The 23012-nt window shown below is 31.4% G+C and overlaps 1 protein-coding gene, 1 long non-coding RNA gene and 3 other non-coding genes across 5 annotated transcripts; 1 reads left to right on the forward strand and 4 right to left on the reverse strand.

Annotated features, from left to right (window-relative positions):
- Positions 1-2195: 2195 nt before the first annotated feature.
- On the reverse strand, positions 2196-8245 carry LOC117118850 (protein D2-like). The gene is made up of 5 exons (XM_033263577.1): positions 7923-8245; positions 7116-7214; positions 5118-5166; positions 4886-4959; positions 2196-3001 (listed from the first exon to the last, which is right to left on the reverse strand). Exons 1-5 carry the CDS (start codon positions 8151-8153, stop codon positions 2864-2866), a joined length of 591 nt encoding a protein of 196 aa, XP_033119468.1. The 5' UTR covers positions 8154-8245; the 3' UTR covers positions 2196-2863.
- Positions 8246-8270: 25 nt separating this feature from the next.
- On the forward strand, positions 8271-11774 carry LOC117118851. Its single transcript, XR_004447103.1, has 3 exons — positions 8271-8388; positions 10490-10577; positions 11196-11774. It is a non-coding gene; the product is annotated as an uncharacterized LOC117118851 (long non-coding RNA).
- An 8265-nt stretch (positions 11775-20039) lies between these two features.
- On the reverse strand, positions 20040-20111 carry Trnah-gug. Its single transcript has one exon. It is a non-coding gene; the product is annotated as a tRNA-His (tRNA).
- Positions 20112-21484: 1373 nt separating this feature from the next.
- Positions 21485-21556, reverse strand: Trnah-gug. Its single transcript has one exon. It is a non-coding gene; the product is annotated as a tRNA-His (tRNA).
- Positions 21557-21963: 407 nt separating this feature from the next.
- Trnah-gug lies at positions 21964-22035 on the reverse strand. The gene has a single exon. It is a non-coding gene; the product is annotated as a tRNA-His (tRNA).
- Positions 22036-23012: the final 977 nt, after the last annotated feature.

Raw genomic sequence — 23012 nt, forward strand, 5'->3', positions numbered from 1 at the left:
GTGATTAGGTTGTAATTTATCTATTATAAAACTCACTGCATTTGTGTACAATATTTCCGGAGCTGCATGTCCTATGCGTAAAAGCTCAACATGTTCACCACAATTCAAGTTTCTTTCCTCTCCATCCAACTTCACAGATAGATGCCCAACATTTGCAAAGCAAATGTGTTCGGAAATATGCTCATTTACTGACGATACATCAACCAACAATATAACATGGTAAGTTATGATACCAAAGATGATTCTTCGAAGCATTGGAAACACCATTATTAATCAGTCGGTTGTACTGTGCTGAGTAGCTTGACGTGAATGCTCGCAATCCTTTTATTTGTTCACTGCTTTTTATGTTTGTCTGTAACACCAGATGCTCGATTCACACTATCAGGTAAACATAAATTAATGTAATAGGCCTAGATAATCCATAATAAAGAATACCTTGCCTTTCCATCACAATTCAGTAATCCTTGCAATATTAGGTTTTGAAATCACTTTTATAATAAATTTTAGCATGTATTTGTTAAATTTAAGCAATTTCTGCTGTGCAACTTGTTGTAGGCCTAGGCCTAGGCCTATGTAGCCTATTTTAATTTATACAGTTGTGACAATCGTATTGTCTAAATAATAACAAATAGGCTAATAATAATATTCACCACGTGTTCCTTTATGTTTGCTTATACCAGATGCCCGATTCATACATCATAAATGTAATACAGTATTTATAGGAATATCTGCTTCTCGATAGTTTACTACCGAGATTTGCTTTCACCTTTCATAAAGAGAAGCTTTCACACATGTCTGATACTTTACTGAAATACAAATCTTTCTATACAAGCAGACTGGATACGCGTTTGAAAGAAAAGCTACAGCTGCTGCGCTCCGTTACCATGCGTACAGATCCTTGCTTATTAAAAGGGACCTAGAAAAATTATTTTTGTTATAGAGGTGATTTTTGATATGTCATTAGTAATAGAATCAACTTTAAATTTATTTTTTTTTTTTTTTTTTTTTTTTGGCAATTTTTAATGAAGTTATGAACATTACAATTTTGCCCCTTTAGGAGCATGACGTCAATGTTCGTACTGCGCAGGTATTGCGTATGCGCCAGAGCCATAGATAGAAAGAGTTGCGACATTGAGAATGTTCACACTATAAAATTTTGTGTGACAAATATGTGTTTTGTAATGTGAATTATATATATTATGGTCATGATGATATCATATTACAACCAAATGGGTATATCAATTTGTTAGTGTGGACAGCGCTTACTATCTCTACAAACGGCAGGTGGCACCAGCGGAGGGCATAAGGTCATTTTCCCCCTCCCCCGTCGAACAGGCCTGGACCCTCCTGTCTTCCGACGCCACCGATCAAAAATTAAAAACATAATAATTTGTCTATCCAAATAATGTTATTTTGATTGCTAATCCAAAATATTGTGGTCTTAAAGGACAATTTGCCATAACACCTCTCTCCGTGAACGCTACCAGGGATTTGTTTTATTCCGGGCCGTCGACCGAGGCTCTAGCCGGTCTCTTGGTTCGGACCCCTCCGTCGGACATGTCGAACCCCTTGTCGGCAAATTTCTGGCGTCACCGCTGACATACAAACCTTCTTTAATTCACGTCAGGAGGGCATAACATCATTCATATTAAATTTACCTGGAGGTCGCGAGTCCGGTTCTCAACCGAATTACTCGCAAGTACCGTACTGTATAAGTAATGAATTCAGTACGATAACACGTCATAGGTTACGTAGGGCATAAAATTATTCATATTAAATTTCTTGACGCAAAAAACTTCACATAGGCCTAGTCTTTTTTCGACAGTGTCTTAAAATATGATTTCAAGAATTATGTAAATATAGATTATGTTTAAATTATCGTTGTTTAACATAGTTTTCATAGCATTTCATGTTGCAAATATGGATAGTGTTTTTGTGATCCGTACCTGTACCAAAACACACAACAACCGAAAATGACGGAAAGTGCCATGTGGATCCATTTTAGTTTGTTTTGTTTGTTAGATTACCGCAAATAGGCTTAGTATGTTAATCCAGAATAAATTCAATTGAATTGAATAGTAATAATAATAATTGATATGTGTATAAAATAACGTGGTAACTGTGATATATTGTGTCTTGTAATGAGCATTGATTGGTCGGAAGTAGAGCAAAATTAAGCACACATGCTACGGACGTTTGCTGCAACGGTATTTATTTGATCTTCTATCATTCATAATATAGTTATTGCTGTTAGATAACAATAATTATAATAATAACAATGTTGACAAATGTAGACTTCCGTGACCTTGACCATTGACTTTCAATCAAAAATTAATTAAATCTTTTTTATAGACCCATATGAACCACTCCACTAAACTTCATGATGATCCATTTATTAGTTTTCCATAATCCTGCTAACAAACAAAGCGACTACGAATACCTATGAATACACAGTTAAACCTCCTTTTTGTAGGGTTAGGCATTATAGGAGTGTTCCACTGATACTCGTATAATAGGGTTATTGTTTATTTCTAACATCATTGAATGAAAAGTCCAACGAAGTGACAAATATATTCCTGATGATGACATAATTAATGTCGAAATATTGAATCCCAACACGGTGGCGTGTATTTCAATACTTGGAGTATGTATTATACTTTCTTGACAAATATAACGTACCGGTATTGTAACATGTAGAATAGGCCTATAGTAGAGTATTTTACATTCCCATCAGGTGAATAGGCCTTTTGATATGTTCTAGTTCATTACAAAAGGCATAGACTACTTAAACTACTAGTAGGCCTAAAATAATAGCTGTCGTTGGCAGATTAAATAGAATGTTAGTTTTGTTTTTACCATTATACTATCCTCTAACTCCTCTAGGCTTATGCTCAATTACGAATTGAAATTGTGCTCTAACATTACCCAGGGCTAGGTAACTCTCAGCGTACTCTCGGGGATCAAACTGACTCCGTTTCGAAGGAACGATGTAAGTACTAATGTAGTCGTGTTCGTATACACAGCAAAATCCTGATTCTTATTTTGAAAAAAAAAATACTTGTTTTAAGCAATTATTTTCTCAAAATAAGTAAATTTTTACTTGTCCATATACTGAGAACTTTTGGCTAACCAAGAATACAAAATTCTCACCAAGAATAATTCTTAGTAAGAATAATATTCTTACCAAGACTACAAAATTCATTCTTGACAAGAATTATATTCTTACCAAGACTGCGAAATTCATTCTTAGCAAGAATAATACTCTTACCAAGACTGCGATTAGCAAGAAAAATATTCTTACCGAGAATAATTCTTAGCAAGAATAATATTCTTACCGAGAATTCTTCTGAGCAAGGATGATATCTTACCAAGAATATAATTCTTAGCAAGAATAATATTCTTACCAAGACTACAAAATCCATTCTTAGCAAGAATTTTCTAATCGAGAATAACATTATGGCCACAGTATTCTTATCAAGAACAGTATTCTTACCAAGAATATCAAGAGAAATATCCTTACCAAGAATACTATTTCTTACAAAGAATAACAATAAAAATAAGATTCCACCTTGTAATTTGGACCTTGGCAAGAATAACATAGTAATATAAAAGTTATGTGTGCAAAAGAATTTCAATTTAATTTCTCTTACTTCCCACTAAGTTGTTGAATACTAGAACTAGTATGCTAGTATGGACTAATCATCCATAAAATTATAACATCTTCCTGTGTCTTAACACAAATCATTACAACTGTACCTTATACTAGCATGAAGTAGAGTACTGCATAATTGAAACTTGGCAGTAGACAAATTACTGAAACACAATACAGTACCTCTTATTTATCTCTGAATTTTATTTAACAAATTATCAATAAATATTGTCGTTATTCTATTTCACATGCTCTTTTTACAAATCAACATGGTAAAGAAATGAATTGCAACAAATATGAAATAAATGAATATAAAATCTCATGAAAAAAATACAACATGACAAAATGATCAACAAATACTGTCGTCATTCTACTTTACATGCTCTTATCAGAATAATAAAGAAAACGAATTGCATCAAATATAAAATTAAAAATTATGCTATAAATTACTATTTTAACAAATAAAAAAGTATATGAGTGTACTATATGAATTGAATGAATTTACAGAACCTTTTTTGTAACCTTTTAGAACATAATGGGTGAGTAAAAACCTTTATATTATAGACCTATATCAATTATATACAAAAGCATGCAAATATAAAAATGCATAATACAAAATCTGACTTGCCATGCTTTAAAGCTTGATTCCATAAATTACCATTTTAAAGAATGACTGTACTACTGTACTAGTATATGAGTGTCCATACACACAAGCAAGGCACAAGAATTAAATTGAATCTAAAACAGTTTCATGTTTTCTGTAACATTTTAAATAATAATAATAACAATAATAATAATAATAATAATAATAATAATAATAATAATAATTATAATAATAATACTGTTTTTATTCGGCAAAGTAATAGTACAATACTTGGAGTATGTATTATACTTTCTTGACAAATATAACGTACCGGTATTGTAACATGTAGAATAGGCCTATAGTAGAGTATTTTACATTCCCTTCAGGTGAATAGGCCTTTTGATATGTTCTAGTTCATTACAAAAGGCATAGACTACTTAAACTACTAGTAGGCCTAAAATAATAGCTGTCGCTGGCAGATTAAATAGAATGTTAGTTTTGTTTTTACCATTATACTATTCTCTAACTCCTCTAGGCTTATGCTCAATTACGAATTGAAATTGTGCTCTAACATTACCCAGGGCTAGGTAACTCTCAGCGTACTCTCGGGGATCAAACTGACTCCGTTTCGAAGGAACGATATAAGTACTAATGTAGTCGTGTTCGTATAGAAAGAACTGGTAGCGATGTCTCCCATTATATGCCTCTGCAGAAGGGGGATTGTACTCTGTAAGAAAAGCAAGGATCAATTTATCTCCTTTTAAAATTTTCTACAATCTCTTCATGCCTATTTACTTAACAAATTAATAATTAGCAGGTAGAGCCTATAAGTTTTATAACTTAAACAGTAGTTATAGGACATGAGAGAACGGCTGACCAACTTACCAACCACAGAATACTCATTTCCGTCCGTTCCTCTTAAAAGTTTTTGTCCCTGTTGGATTAAGTAATTCCGAAAAATTAAAGTTATAATGCAGTAAGGTAGAACAAAAAATCCCGCCATTCTATTCCATTCATTGGTCTATTCATATGCGGACAAATTCTTGTCGCATTATGCGATCTCACGTAAATAAATAATACGGTTACGTAATACATTTTTAAACCGATCCTCATTATGTCACTTTACGAGAATCTTCATTTTATAATAATGATAACTGCCGGTATTATTAATAATAATATAAGTATATTTAACTTTTATTTTATTGTTATTTAGGCGCACAACACATGTGACAAGGAATGTCAATAGCAAATATCACTGTCCTACTTGTGGTGACAATCCCTACACAAGACGAACACACACTCAAGATGCTTTAGACAAACTAAATCTCAGTTCGAGGTTTAAGGAGTGGAGTTGTTTTGGTCGTGAGAAAAAATCCTGCAACCCAGGACACTGGGATTGAATGGCAATCGTCTTAACCACCATGCTATTCAATTCCACTCTATTACCGTCATTAACATTAGGTAGTTTTCGCCGCACGACGTTAACTTCAACGTTAGTACCCTACATGCAACGCGATAGCTCCGCCCCTTTTGTAAACAAATCGAAATACGCATGCGCAAACCCGTAACTAACGTACGTCGAGTACGTAAAATCCTGAAGTTAACGTACTCCGCAACGCAAGATGAATAAATTATGACGTCATCCGTTAACTTTAAGGTTAACGTCGTGCGGCGAAAACTGCCTAATATCACTAATGTACACTATATGTACACTATCTATACATCCTTGGCTCCCCCTTTTTATAGGCCTATATTGATACGTTTTATAACGTTACTTTTATTGCTGATTTTAATATTGTTATTACTACTATTGTCTACTTTATTACTGTTTCTATATTTAAATATTATAGAAACAGAATATTATAATACACTGCCTTTTGCAGTCCCTGTAATATTCGTCTTCTTTTTCTTTTTATTGTTACAGTTTGCTTTTAGTTTAACTAGGTATATTCCTGATATTGTTATTCCTCTTGTTATTATTGTTAATGTTTTTGTTAGTGATGTTATTATTATTAGGCCTATTATTATTTTATTATTATTATTATCATTATTATTATTAGTTTATTATTATTATTATTATTATTATTATTACTTTATTATTATTATTATTATTATCATCATCATCATCATCATTATTAGTGCCAAGGAATAACAAAGACGGAAGAGCCACCGTCATCTAGAAGGATGCGCTATTCAGTACAAATCACCGGAAAACCAATTCAAGAAAAAATTACATAAAAAAAAAACGCAAAAATAACACAAAATACATTATAACACTGTATGTGATTATAATAAATTATTATTACAGAAAACTGAATTTATATCTTATTTCTATTAATTTTAATTTTATTTTATTTCACCCCCAACAGCGAAAATGCCAATAACAGGGAGCATAGAGTAATACAATATAAAATCACTATATTATTATAATAAATTTATTAAATGACATTGGGGATTTCAAATTTTTAAAGTAATTTCTAATTTTACTTTTAAACAAAGAAAATATGAGAAAAACGACGAAAAAAAGTGTCCAAGTTCTATTAATAATACAGTATATCTTTTTTAGATCTACTGCCTCTATTATACTGCCCTCATCGGAGCTTTCAAGATTACGAGAATTTGTTTTCTAATTATTTTTTTTACCAAGAAGTGATTTTTGTTAATTGTTTGTTCAAAAAGGAAAAATAAACTTTGATTTGATTTGATACCGGTATTTAATATCATTATCATTATTATTATATTTATCATTGCCATCAACACCATCATCATCATCAGTATCGTGCACCATCATTATTATTATTTTTATCATCACCATTATTACTATCATTAACGTTATCAATATCAATAACATTATCATTATTATTGTCAAAACCAAGAGCTAACCTCTATAGACACAATCCAATGTAACCAATAGCGATCGTGTGGGTGCCTACTGCTAGAGGCGTCTGGATCAACCATTATCAAAGTGTACCACTTGCTCACCTTCAAGTAAACAACAAATATAAATTTATTATCTTCTGTTCATCATAGAAAAACGCATCACTATATTAATTCTTATATCACCAATGTCATGTCAATAACCTAAAATCGCCATCATATTTAAAGTCCTAGTGATCGTTGTTGATCATTAATGATGACGTTCGATTATAATCATGATTATGACAATGATACTGATTATTCTGACGATGATGATGATGATGATACAATTCGTCGGGGAAAAAAAATTATATGTATTTTCGACATAGTCCTATTAGTGTAGACCCAAAATCGATTAAATAAGCCTTTAAAACCCCTAAATTGTCATATTTTTCGGGGGATTTTACCCCATAGATTATCTTCGACGGATTTTGAGTGACGCCCGACCACGCCCACTTTTTTCGTCGGGGAAATCGGCCCCCTGTCGGGGACCTCGGACCCCCCAGTCGGCCAAATCCTGGCGCACCACTGATTATTATAATCACATGTTTCGGCAATCTCATTATCTCTAGCAAATAACTGGTACACTGTCATTAAAATATTTTTAATTAATTATTAATATCGCAAGATACCGTAATGATAAAGAATGTACAGACTGCAAAGCAGGGCAAGAATAAATAATAGGCCTATAGTCAACAATAATAATAATTTGAAACAATTATAACACAAACCTATTATTCATATTATTATAAAAGACATAATTTCTAAACTCACCGCATTTTTATAGGTTATTTTCGGAGGTTTTCTTCCTATTTGCGAAAATTCAACACTTTGACCACATGTCAAACTGCCCACCCCATCCAGCTCCACAAGGATATCAGTAATAGATTTAATATAACACGCGTCAATAGTATAATCTTTTACTTCAGACGATGCATCATCCAAAAAAATACACTGGTAAATTACGATAACTAATATAAGCTTCCAACCCAATGAAATCTTCATTGTTAACCGGGATTTTCTTTTATGCTGAATAGACTTAACACTGAAAATAATAGTTTGTTTGTGTTGTGCGTACAGTGTTTTATACCTGGTGAACAATTACGTCATTCACATTATTGAATATTCATTAAAACAATAATTGGAAGCCATTCTTCGTTAAATACACAGCAGTTAATAATATTATTATTATTGACAGGAGATTGCCGATAATCGACCGACTCTATTACTTATAGGTCAGGTAGGGAATAAAACGTATTTATTTACAACCTATTTTAGTTTCTCATAAAATATATGTATTAGTTTTCTCTGATTAATTTTAATGCTACCCAACTCCTCATTGTTTTAGATGGTCAGCAACTTTACGAATTATTACTTAATTTAGTTAAATTTACTAGTCATGATTAATTATTATATTGGCACGATTTTAAAGAGGATCAAAATGGTTATATCAAAGCACGTACTGTGCCTTTTCAATTTAGATTTATTGTACTAGTTGTTAAACATTTTAATATAATTTATGAAAATATACGAAGATATACGAAAAAATGTAATATTAATGAACTATTGACGTTTTAAAATACAACTGATTAAAATTTGTTATGATTTTACGACAAATAAATGAGTGAATATCTGATACCAAAAGCATCTTGTAATTATAGTTCTGTTTATTAAAGGTCAAAATATTTACGACAATAAACTACCATCCAATAAGAAACCTAATAATGTAAAACAAAACTGATTCAAATTTGTTCTGATTTCGACCAATTTGATGAATGAATTCTATGATATCCCGACCAAAGCATCTTGTGGTAATTACTAGTCGTGTTTAAGGTCAAAATATTTATAACAATAGCCTACCATCCATTAAAATATATACAAAATATCAAACAACTATGAACAACGAAATTATACAGCAAAAACTTGCGTGCCGATACGACAATTGCTTCAGATTTTTTTTTTTCAAAAAGTATTTTTGTAGTGCATCGTTCAGTGATATGAAGAGAGGAATAAGCCTGCATAAAAGCTGACTTAAAAAGCTTTTGAAAATTAGGGCTGCCACTCCATAGACTACCTACTGTACATTAAGCCCTGTGCCTGAATACCTGAATAAATAACAATAGGCCCATCTGTAATATTCTTTCTGGCCCTGTCCTTGAGTTATCTATTTACTTTCTTTCTCAAAATTATTCATGCTTGCGTTTACAATTATGGAGATGTCTCACTTCCGTTCAATAACGTTAACAACTTGTACGGTATTGATTACAGAACGTAGTCTAAATTTCAATGACGTTAAAGGCGTTATACCTAAGAAGGTATTTTTTTTATTTAATTTCAATCATATATTTGACAAAACAAAATATATAATAAAACATCAATGGTCAGTGGCAGATTAAGCAAAAATCTCTATAACTCATAGCATTTACATAACTTATAATATAAGTTGTCTGTTTTGACTCTGTAATCTAAATTACTGATAATAATAATAATAATAGGCCTAATAATAATAATAATAATAATAGGCCTAATAATAATAATAGTAATAATAATAATTAATAATAATAATAATAATAATAACAATAACAATAACAATAATATTAATAATAATAATAATAATAATAATAATAATAATAATAATAATAATAATAATAATAATAATAATAATAATAATAATAATAATAATAATAATAATAATAATGTATATTTATAAAGTGCCGGTATCCGTTTAAGAGGAAACGCTCATGGAGCCCCTCCAAAAGAAAGTCGTGAAGAAAGAAGTGTGAAATAAATTTACGTTTACAATACATTTGAAATACAGATACATTTTTAAAAACATACATGAGCCGTTCAGCGTCTTTCTCACTCTCTCTATGTGGCTATGTGTGCACGGATATTTATTTATTCATTTATTTATTACCAATTCGACATATAGATGATATGCAATGGGTTACCTGGAGAGTGCCTAGAGCAAAACATGGACAAGGCCCAACACCAAATTTGGTCCACTGATCATATGATAAGATGTAATTCATACATGAAAGTAAAAACTATACTGAACAAGGCTCTAGGCATCCCCTTGTTTTAGAACCCGATTAGAATTGTTGGACCCCTATCGACATTTTCCTAATTTTTCCTGATTTTAGGAACATTTTACAACAAAATCCTTAAATCGACATTACCAATTTAAGAGTCTATGTATAAATAAGAATATAGCACTGGTATAATTTAACTGGCTGTTAATTGACAGGAAAACAATATTGTCATTGATATATTTAATTGTAAGTTTGTAACTTACTTAAATATAAATATTCAGTAATGGAATTAAATTGTTTATCTTTCAGCTCAAAACCGACAGTCTATATTTAAATTGGACCTCAGTTGGAAATAGGCTGGACTCCGGCCTAATGGGCGAACCTGATGCTCATTACAGTAATTTTTACTTTTCTTGATTTCAATCTATTAATTTTGTTATCTTGCTCATACATGTTGAGCATCGAATAAATTAAAATCAATCAATCAAAAAATATTATATCAAGAAAAATGTTTGTATGAAGATTATAGTTATATTATTAGGGTATGTTTATTGTTTGAATATACTGTATATATGCATCTATATATTAATTTCAATCGAATAGTACACTTTTTATAAATTTTATTTACCCATGACAATCGGAATATTAACATAATTCGTTTATTGCGATCTACTAGTCCTAGATTTAAGGGGAGTGGGGGAAGGTAGCAGCCGGCCTGCCCCCACCCACCCTAAATCTTTTAAAATGGTAAAACATTTGAGAAAAAAAGAAAATTACATTCAAATCTAAAATCTGAGAGTGCTGAGAGGTGCCATAATCGAAAAGTTTCTTACCTCAGCCCCAACCATGGTGGGCTGAGGTGGTGGGAACCCTTCATCTGGCAAAATCCTTCCCCGTGGGTCCCCTCTATTTCAAACCTATTGGCTCTGCCTCTGTTTTTATTTATATATTATGTTTTGATGATACTCCGTTATTCCTGTTTCCTAATCTTTTCTCAATGTTTTTTCTATTCCAGTGATGTAGACAAAGAATCCACAACTATCAGGAAAGAATGTCCGGACTCAATTGTGAAAGGGCAACAGAACTTACCAATTATTCATACATAGCCAAAAATTGTGTCACTCATCAAGCTTCCTGCAAAAATGCTGAATATGAAATTAATTAAATTATAGTGTAAATTTTATTTTTTAAATGTTTTCCTCTGCAATAATCTAAAAAAATAATGTTAGCAATATGTAGTAATTCTTGTAGGCTTTATGTTTATTAATATTGTATTATTACTGCTAATGTTTATCTTAATAATAGAGAAAGTAACCAGTTTGTTGTAAAGAATATAGACATGTAAGATAATAAGATATAACATTTTGAGGATTAAAATCAGATTTATTGATTTTTGGCGGATGTACATGACTAGGCCTACAGTATATAAATATAAAATGTATATATACATATCACAACTTGATTTCAACTAGTGAGAAATATATTCAAACTATTTTCATTTTGGCATCTGTGTTAAGTTAGGCCTAATTAAGTATAAATCTCATTAGATTAAAAACACTTTTTGTAAACTTTATGACATCCATACTTTAATGAGGTATAGGAATACAAATTTATAGTTATATGAATATTTTACTTTATTTATTTATTTGTTATTTATTTTATTTATTCATTTCATATTCAATTTTATATATACATATATCTTTTATTTTAAATTTATATCTATATATATGTATGTGTGTGTATGCTTGTGTGTAGGTGGGTGTGTGTTTGTTTGTGTGTGTGTGTGTGCGTGTGTGCATATATATGTGTGTATGTGTTTATATATGTATATATATTATTTTGTCATTAGTATTATTATTATTATTATTGCTGTAATTATTGTTGTTATTATTGTTATTATTATTATTATTACTATTATTATTATGATTATTCCTATTACGGTATTTATTATTATCTATTTATTATATTATTATTATTTATTGTTTGTTATTGGTGGTCATGTCTTATTTTGACCTCCTACCGCACACTTCTTTTTTTTTTTGTTTATAAAATGTATTTTCAATTGTAATATTTATCGTTGATTAATTTATATTTTATGTGTGGTGGTAAAAAACAATAAAACAAACAAACAAACAAAAAAATTCAGAAAATAAAATTGATGTTTGATTGATTATGTAAAGTGCACATGTTAATAAAGCGTTATTTTAATATGGGTGGATGAGCACGCTCCCCAACATCCCACCCCAAATCGAAAAGGTCACAATTTTAAGACAGTCGAAAATGTACTGAATACACTTTTTTTTTGTAATGAAACTTAAAAGCGAATATTAAATCTTAACATTTTAACCAATACTCTATCGGACCCTTGTATCGTCCTATAATAACAAAGCTTGGGTCCAACCTGCTTTTCCCCTTCACGGCATCTGGAGTTTTAGGTGAACCCTCCCCATTTGGTATGATCATTGCATCTTATGTTCTTATCCTATTATTATATATCTGTTTATTTATATAGCATTTCGAAAGACGGTTTAGATTTTCCCTACATCCTATCCTGATTTGTATACCGTCCTGGTGAACTTGGTATTCATGGTCACTTTGCATTCGTGTCGCCATACTGTAACACAACAAAAAATATAAAGTGTAATCAATGGCAGCTACTCTAGCTAAAAAGTCTCGCTTTTTTGGTTTGAAGTTTAGATAGAAACGCCTCTAGACAATTCCAATTGTTTCATATTCATCATTTGCATAATTTATTTTAACACGATTTTAGTAGCCTTTATTTTCATATGAAATATAATGTACTTTGAGATAATACTAAATGTTCATTAAAATAAAATAAAATAATTTTTGAAAATAAGGCAAAAAAAAAAAAACAATTTCGCTGTACAATAATACAATAAATAGGCCTAATGTATCCTCGTTGATTGCTTCTGCAGGTAATAACACCAATACCATACGTACAATTGAACCAAATATATTCTAATCACATGCAAAATGTAATCACCTGACTCTCTCCCTGACGGGTTCCGGGGTCGACGAGGCTTCTTGTCGGTAATACGTCGGTAACCCTCCGCTGAGTCTGGGCCCGGGCCTTGGCGAAGGCCCGAGCCTTGGCGAGGTTGAGTACTTAGCTTTGCGGCATCATATGATGATCCCTCCCTCCGTTCAGTTGGCTGGGGCCGAGCAAGTAGCTCTATCGTGCATTTAAGTGACCAGCGTACGAAGAGCGAAAACTTGAATACTAAAGAACAGAACACACTTGCAAACATGGTATTCACTCGTAGTGATCTCCAGAACGTAAACACTCACTCTCTGGATGTTTATGTTGAACATGCTAGAACTATAACAAATAAAATAAAACTACTAAAAGCATGTTTATAAATAAATGTTTTAAAACATACAACTTATGAATATGCAACAATTGTAGGCCTACATTTGTAGAGGGTACTTTAATCTAAACTTTATAATTTATATTTCTCTGCAGATTTATAAATGCCACTTAAAGCCTATTTTTAATCTTAAATAACGATAAATAGGATGATATTCAATGTGCCCATGTGGCCGAATCTGAGAAAAACCAGTGAACAGTGAAATTACACTGTTCCCTGCAAAAACGACCAGGTTAAAAATTAGCCAATTTTGGTAAAAAAAAAAACCATGAGCGCTCACACTTTTTTGGACGATTTTTTTTTTTAACCACGCCATTTTCCGCCGGGTTGTTTTGTATTCAATGACACCTTAAGATGACAAGTCCTCTGTAGGTTGATAAATGCCAGTTAATGAATAAATACGGTAATACATGAAAAGAATGAATGATTGAACGATAATACGTAAGAAGATTAGTGATTCATTTTTATCAGTCGATTAATCAGTCAAATGTTGGTGCATTTCTTTTGATGATTACGACATTATTCCACATACTTCTGTACCTCATTCATCAACTATCAACACAAAAGATAAATACTTTCCAATAATGTTAGTATCATCGTACTTTGTTATAACCGATAATGTTTATATACAAGGATGCTTTACTACATGCCATAAGACATTATTGTTTGTTAATATTGTCTCTACGGACGATTTATGTTGGGTTTAAAGTAGCGACCGAGATTAACGAGTGATTGTATGCTTTGTAGGCCTAGATTCGAATAACACATTTTTCTCCAATCGAGAGGAAACGGCAGGATCTTGTTTCCAATGGATTTGCTCTTTGACGCTCTTGTGGACTATCAAGTGATCTAGAGAATTTTGCACTTTGCATCCACAAGACCCAGCATGGAAGAGGATACTCACGAAAAGCATCCGCCCTACATTCTTGGTGCTCTGATTTTAGAATTTATAAACACAGCCATCGGAAGCATTGTGGTCCGGCCATTGTAAGAGCGGGATGGGGAAGAGTCCATACCCACCTCACCCCACCATGGTTGGGCTGAGGTGCGAAAATTTGAGGAAATAGTACCTCTAGATGGCAAAAAATTACAATCTTTAGTAAAATTCATCATCACCATTATAGTCAAAATTTCTCATGAACTTTTATCATCGATTTACCTTGCTCTGATAAGTATCATGTGAATATATTTGGAAAGAGTGTTTATAAATTATAGTAGCCTGTAATAGTGCTATATTCGAATTCGAAGTGATTATAATATATTTAATTCGATTATATACTGATTAATAATCGTGAAATATATAATATTATTATTAAAACAATTACAACAAAGGAAGTACACACAAATACGGTATGTATAAATTACACTACAGTTTACTTTTATTTCTTGCATACTCGGAAATGTTACATCAGAACTATATAAATGTAATATAAATAGAATATGATTCTAGTTTTATATAATATAATATAATAATGCTTAGGACTAATTATATTTAAGTATGTAATGTCGTTCGAGGATTACTTCTTGTTGTCGTTGTTTAAGAAATATAATTGGCAAATTTTATTCAATTCCGGCGATCCAGTGATATCAATCATAATAAATATCTGCACACGATTGTTTGTAGAATTAAGACCTCAAAAATCCGGCTATTGATGGCATCTTGTGTCCGGCAATTTAATACACATCATGTTCCGCTGATTGTACATCGACTTTGCACTTATTGATGTATCGGTGGATTTGACCTGAGACACTGAAATAAAAGAGATGGAACTTGCGAGAAATACATTCACACTATTTTCATTTTGGCATCTGTGTTAAGTTAGGCCTAATTAAATCTCATTAGAATAAAAACATTTAATAGAGACTTTATGACATTTATACCTTCATGAGGTATAGGAATACAAAATTTGATTGATTTAATACATTATGTAAAGTGTTCATGTTAATAAAGCGTTAACCAATACTCCGTCGGACCCCTGTATCGTTCTATCCAACCTGCTTTTCCCCTTAATGGCACCTGGAGTTTTAGGTGACCCCTCCATATTTGGTATGATCATTACATCTTAAGTTCCTATCTGAGCACTGTTATTATTATCTATTTATTTATAGAGCATTTCAAAAGACGGTTTAGATTTCCCCTACATACTATCCTGATTTATATATATACTGTCTCTTATACACATCTAGATGTGTATAAGAGACAGTGCCCATGTGGCCGAATCTGGGAACAATGACCATGTTAAAAATTGGCCAATGTTGGCAAAAACCATGAGCTAGAGCCCATACTTTTTTTTGTACGATTTTTCTGACCCCTCCATTTTTCAGATGTTTCGTATTTGCACATATATATATAATATTTATAAACAATTTTGATAAATATATCGAAAAACGAATACAATGCAGGAAATAATATTAAACTGTATAAATACACAAGATTTTGAGAACATTAACGGCATTAGGACCACCTTATGCTGTATTCTATTTTCATGAATATGTGTATTTTTATGCAATTGTTTAAATCAAAGTCTTATAACCCAATTTCACTTAGCCTACTTTTAAAGAGTACATCGATTTACATTGTTGAATGTAGGTCGCAAAAACATGTGCCTACGGCTATAAGGTATGTCAATACACAACAAATCTTTAGCTCTGTTTTTTTACTGTTGTTTACATTTTCACTCAGATAGGCCTATTCCGGTTTAATGCCATTGTATGAAAAAAACTCAAAACAATTTTAGAGCACAGTCTCCAGTCTGAAAATGTAGGCTTAACAACAACAGAACAATGGATACCGCAATTAAATCTAACACCATGAAGCCATACAGGCTTGTACAACTACAGTATGGTACACTCTCTACTTAACTACATGTATATTTTCTTACTTAGAAGAAACACTATTCCAAAATTCAATATTTTAGAAGATGTTTTTGCGACGACGTGTCTACGACACAGTTCCGGTAGTTCACATACACGCTTGCTTCAACCGTAATTTGGATAATTATGAGACAGCACAACCAACCAGGCATCTGAAGGAAAATTTCTGCCAAGGACAGTAGTGCCCTACAAGGCTAAACCTACAAATTATTAGTTCACGCTCACCCCTTATTAGCGTCCACCCTCGAATTGGTCTAGCACTGAGGCCGAAACGGTATCGACCAGTTTTTCAAAATCCAGTTTGCCGAAACCCGTGATTGCCGAATCCAGTTCACCAAAATCACGACAACCCAGCTTGCCGAATCCCAGTTTGCCGAATCATTTGCCGTCACCATCGTAATGGCAAAATTAATGGCCTCTTTGCCGAAACCCAGTTTGTCGAATCCAGTTCACCAAAATCACGACAACTCAGCTTGCCGAATCCCAGTTTGCCGAATCATTTGCCGTCACCATCGTACAAAAGTACAGTATACTGCTTTTGAAAACATGATGGGTGGATCAGGGAGGAGCCATATTTACATCCCCGTTTTTGTACCCGTGTAAACGCTCCGCTTTGAATAAACGCCCCTTCTAGAGCCTCATTTGGAATAAAACCCTCTTTCGAAAACACCCCGTGGCGTAAGACCTATATTTTTTCCTCGTATAAACTCCCCCTGGACTGTAAACAGATCTAATGGAAACATCATTCCCAACACTTTATACTAATGTTTTACTCTAGTAAAATTACCGTACATTTTAATTACAGTAGGACAAAGGGGCGTTTGAGTATACAGTACGCATCCATTTTACACACACAACAAAAATTAATGTCTCCCTCGAATAAACACCTCCCTCGAATAAACTCCCCCTCAAAAAACCATTCTCAACAATAAACGGTGTTTATTCGACAAAATGGTCCGGGACCAAAAATAATAATTTGCCTATCCATATAACGTTATTTTGATTGTCAATTTCTAATAATGTGGTATAAATAACCGCCAAAAAACTGGATTTGTTTATGCCGGGACCCTGACAGAGGCTCTAGTCAGCCCCTTGATTCGGGTGTATAATTCTAGAATATTATTTATTTATTTATTTATTTATTTCATTTAGGTATACATATTATTATCTTAATCAAACTTTATACACTTTTTATCTGACAGGCCTATTTGATTATTATTGTTTTGTTGATTTTGATTGATTTTCGGCAAACTGGGTTTGAGCAAAATGGGATTTCGGCAAAGTGGTCTAGGCAATCTTGGACTCGGCAATCTGGATTTCGACAAATGGTATATATATCGACAACCTCACCACCAGGCCCTCTCACAGTCTCAATCGGGCGGAATGCAGTGACGGCGGCATAGATTTCCAGATATGAAGATCAAAATTTCTCGACAATACATGCCAGGAAATTTGACCATGAGACTGTAAAAGTATAAGTATAGTATATTTTTTTAATGGGAAGTCCAAGATCCCGTTTCCCCAGATCATTTATCCCCCACCTCCGCTGGTGGCGCGGACATGTTTCCGACTTCAAATATAAAGACCTTTTTCAGGAAGTGCCCTTATGGCATTTTCTTCTTGCTGATTTGAGTAGACATACATTACATTATAAACAGAGGAAAACAATAGAAAGTTCACTCAAAAATACTGGGACGATGTTCGGCAGGGGTAGTTTATACCGTGTAGTTTAGTCACTTTATAATATATAAATTATTATTTTAAAAATAAATTAGAAATACCGGGGGGTGACTCGTTGGGGGATAATTTTAACTGCGTTATATTTACTCTATCTTATATATTGTTTACAGTTTACTTCTACTCTGAGCCGACCCTTACAATGCTATTTCAATGTAAATATTACGTTTACAAATGGCTATAAAAGGATACTGAGCCAACAGCTCTACCTACCATACTACCGAGGAGATAATGAACCATTCCGCTAAGCCTCAACCCAATTCAATTCAATTTTTCAATTCAATTAACATTTATTCAATTAATTAATAAACCCTTAAAAATATTGTGCAAAAAAAAAAAAAAAAAAAAAAAAACAACAACAACAACAGCAACAACCTAGACGCCTGGAAATAGCATCTGGCAACCCATAGAGCCACTTCCTCTATTGGGCGACTAGATACCCTACCCATGCTCTGCATGGTTGGGGCAAAGGTGAGCAAATTTTGCTAAAATCCAAGATTAAAAAAAAGTTGTTTAATGCTTGAAATGCATAGGCTAATAGCGCACTACAAAACACGTACCGGTACATGGTGAAACATTCTAATAACATTGAGGTGCAAAAATTATTTATATATTTTATAGGTGAAAGTATATGTATTTTTTAAAGTAATAAAAAGAAGAATTGGTCCGGTCAGGCTCCGGAGGAAAAAAATATGTTTTACAACTGATTTATCTAAGACATAAAAAGCATATTTGATGAAAAACTCTGGAACAGTTAATGAGATACAGATTTTTGAATATTCTGGGGGGTGGGGGGAGAGGAGAAAAAAAGGGTGTTTACGCCCCTTGTACAACATAATTTTCTCCCTCTGGAGCCTGGCTTTTATAAGATGACTTATTTGTGGGAAAAGTTTGTTCTCCATTGTGGTCTATTCTTCCATGATCATAAAAGAGTATCGTACTCAGTGCAGATGCATGGATTAAAAAAAGATTATGGCACCTCTAGATGGCCGGAAATGGCACTATCAGACCTAATATTTTTCGATTTTCCCCCGTCAATCCACCACTGGTACTGGTACTACCTGCCGATATACAGGTATACTTGTCACAATTATATTTGAAGACACAATGCTTGCGTTTACAATAATTATGGAGACGTCTCACTTCAGTTAATTAACGTTCGAGAACTTGAACCGTATGATCCCAGTACCACAGAAGCGTAGGCCAAATTGCAATAACGTTACAGTCGTTTTGTTCCTGATTTTGTTTCTAATATGATATATTTGACCAGAGTACATAATCATATTACAATGGTCAGGGGAAGATTAACCAAAAAATTACTATAATCTTATACCACTTACAAAACTTATAATATAATTTGTCTGTTTTGGCTCTGTAATCTAAATTACTGAATTTCGAATTGCTCTCTCAAATACCATTCGAGCATTAGTGCGCTCTGCAACGGTTACGAAAAGCACATGTTAATATAAATGCACAGTTCCGGAGTGCACAGAAAGTATGGTATTATTTCGTTTCGATCACGGCGCACTACTTGTAAATTGGACAAAACACAAGATATTAATAAAAAAAAAAAAAAAAATAAACGCATAAAAGAAAAGAAATAAACTATCTCTACATAACATTTTTGAAACTACAGTAAACTGATTAAGAACATCAGCGCAATGTACTATACGATCACGGCGCGCTACATAGGCAAATTGGAAAAACACAAGGAATTAATACAAATTAAAAAATAAGCTCATAATATAAAAAGAAATGAACTATATCTAGATACAACTTTGTAAACTAGATTGATGGATTTCTTACGAAAATGTTAATGAACAATAAAACGGATCATTGCCGTGACATTGTTTTATCACTGCCGTGACCAGGATTCGAACCTGGGTTATTGAGGCCACAACGCAATGTACTAACCACTATACGATCACGGCGCGATACTTAATCCTGATGTAAATAGCACAAACTATAAGGAAGTCTAACCATTGGTAAACCAATAATAATGATAACAATAATAATAGTAATAACAATAGAAATTATAGTATTAATAGTAATAATAATATTAATAATAATAGTGATAAAAACAATTATTGATAATGATAAGAATAATGATTGGTAGTGATAATGATAATAATAACACAAAACAACAACAATAATGATAATAATAAAAACATAATAATAATAATAATCATTATTATAACGAATATTAATAATAATAATAATATAAATAATAATAATAATAATAATAATTATTATTATTATCAATAAAAATAATAATAAATGCATAGAATAAAAAGAAATGAACAATATCTAGATAAAACTTTGTAACTAGATTGATATTTCTTACGAAAATTTTAATGAATAAAAGCTTTGGTAAACCTATAATAATGATAACAATAATAATAGTAATAATAATAGTAATTATAGTAATAATAATAATAATAAAAATAGTGATAAAGCTAATGATTGATAATGATAGGAATAATGATTGATAATAATAATAATAACATAATAATAATAATAATTATTATTATTACTAATATTAATAATAATAATTATTATTATTATGATTGTTATCAATAAAAAATAATAATAAATGCATGAAATAAAAAAATGAACTATCTCTGGATAAAACTCTGTAACTAGATTGATAGATTATTATTATTATTATTATTATTATTATTATTATTATTATTATTATTATCAATAAAAATAATAATAAATGCATAGAATAAAAAGAAATGAACAATATCTAGACAAAACTTTGTAACTAGATTGATATTTCTTACGAAAATTTTAATGAATAAAAGCTTTGGTAAAACTATATTAATGATAACAATAATAATAGTAATAATAATAGTAATTATAGTAATAATAATAATAATGATATTTATAGGTGTAATTTTGCCCTACCTGACGTGGAAATGTACCGAATACTCAGTACATTTGAAAACAGCTGCAAAAAAAAATGAACTACGGTATCTCTGGATAGGGCAAAATTACACCTATACATGTTTCTCCTGACGCAAATCCAGTTATTGTCTATTATTCCATCACGACAATAACAATTACTATCAATAATAATATTTATAAAAATAGTGATAAAGCTGATGATTGATAATGATAAGAATAATGATTAATAATAATAATAACATAATAATAATAATTATTATTATTACTAATATTAATAATAATTATTATTATTATGATTGTTATCAATAAAAATAATAATAAATGCATGAAATAAAAAAAAAAGAACTATCTCTGGATAAAGAAAAGGACCAATGCCGTGACATTGTTATATCAATGCCGTGACCAGGATTCGAACCTGGGTTATTGCGGCCACAACGCAATGTACTAACCACTATACGATCACGGCGCGCTACTTAGTCCGGATGAAAATTGCACAAACCATAAGGAAGTCTAACCTTTTGTAAACCTATAATAATGATAACAATAATAATAGTAATAATTATAGTAATAATAATTATAATAATAATAAAAATAGTGATAAAGCTAATGATTGATAATGATAAGAATAATGATTGATAATAATAATAATAATAATAACATAATAATAATCATTATTATTACTACTACTACTAATAATAATAATAATTATTATTATTATTATTATTATTATGATTGTTATCAATAAAAATCATAATAAATGCATCATAAGAAATGAACTATCTCCGGATAAAATTCTGTAACTAGATTAATAGATTTTTAAAGAAAATTTAATGAATAAAGAAAAGGACCATTGCCGTGACATTGTTATATCAATGCCGTGACCAGGATTCGAACCTGGGTTATTGCGGCCACAACGCAATGTACTAACCACTATACGATCACGGCGCGCTACTTAGTCCGGATGAAAATTGCACAAACCATAAGGAAGTCTAACCTTTGGTAAACCTATAATAATGATAACAATAATAATAGTAATAATTATAGTAATTATAGTAATAATAATAATAATAATAATAATAATAATAATAATAATAATTAAAATAGTGATAAAGCTAATGATTGATAATGATAAGAATAATGATTGATAATAATAATAATAATAATAATAATTATTATTATTATTATTATTATTATTATTATTATTATTATTATTATTATTATTATTATTATTACGATTGTTATCAATAAAAATAATAATAAATGCATGAAATAAAAAGAAATGAACTATCTTCGGATAAAACTCTGTAGCTAGATTGATAGATCTTTAAAGAAAATTGAATGAATAAAGAAAAGGACCATTGCCGTGACATTGTTATATCAATGCCGTGACCAGGATTCGAACCTGGGTTATTGCGGCCACAACGCAATGTACTAACCACTACGATCACGGCGTGCTGCTAGTCCTGATGTAAATTGGACCAATCTTTGGTAAACCATGGTTAAATCCTTATGATAATGAATATTAATAACAATATAAAATAGTAATACCAAATGCATAAAACAAAATTGAAATGAACTCTCTATAAATAAAACTATGTAACTTGATGAATAGATTCATTAAGAAAATGTTTTAATGAATGCAAAAAGACCGCTATACTTAGTCAATTCTCAGACGTAAACCAAACAAAATCAAGAAGTCTAATCTTTGGTAAATCATGGATGTAATAATTAGGCCGACAATTCATTTATGTGAGATGTTATAAAATCATTTCATCCTCCTACCTACACTGAAAATGCAAACATCCTGAATTGGTTGTTCTTCTTGAGATTGACTGTGCGTAGCTACATGTAATCGACTGACCTCTGACACAATAATAAGAACGGTTGGAATTCAGGGCCACGTGACGCAGTTGCGTCATCAT

Source organism: Anneissia japonica, unplaced genomic scaffold, assembly GCF_011630105.1.
Source record: "Anneissia japonica isolate Jap-2015-1 unplaced genomic scaffold, ASM1163010v1 scaffold737_len1565949_cov176, whole genome shotgun sequence".
NCBI lineage: Eukaryota > Metazoa > Echinodermata > Crinoidea > Comatulida > Comatulidae > Anneissia > Anneissia japonica.

Coding starts and splice junctions, on each gene's coding strand:
- LOC117118850 (XM_033263577.1), bottom strand. CDS start 8,153: ATGAAGATTTCATTGGGTTGGAAGCTTATATTAGTTATCGTAATTTAC. Junction 7,215..7,922: donor AAATAACCTATAAAAATGCG/GTGAGTTTAGAA, acceptor GTTTACTTGAAG/GTGAGCAAGTGGTACACTTT. Junction 4,960..5,117: donor AAATGAGTATTCTGTGGTTG/GTAAGTTGGTCA, acceptor CTTTTCTTACAG/AGTACAATCCCCCTTCTGCA.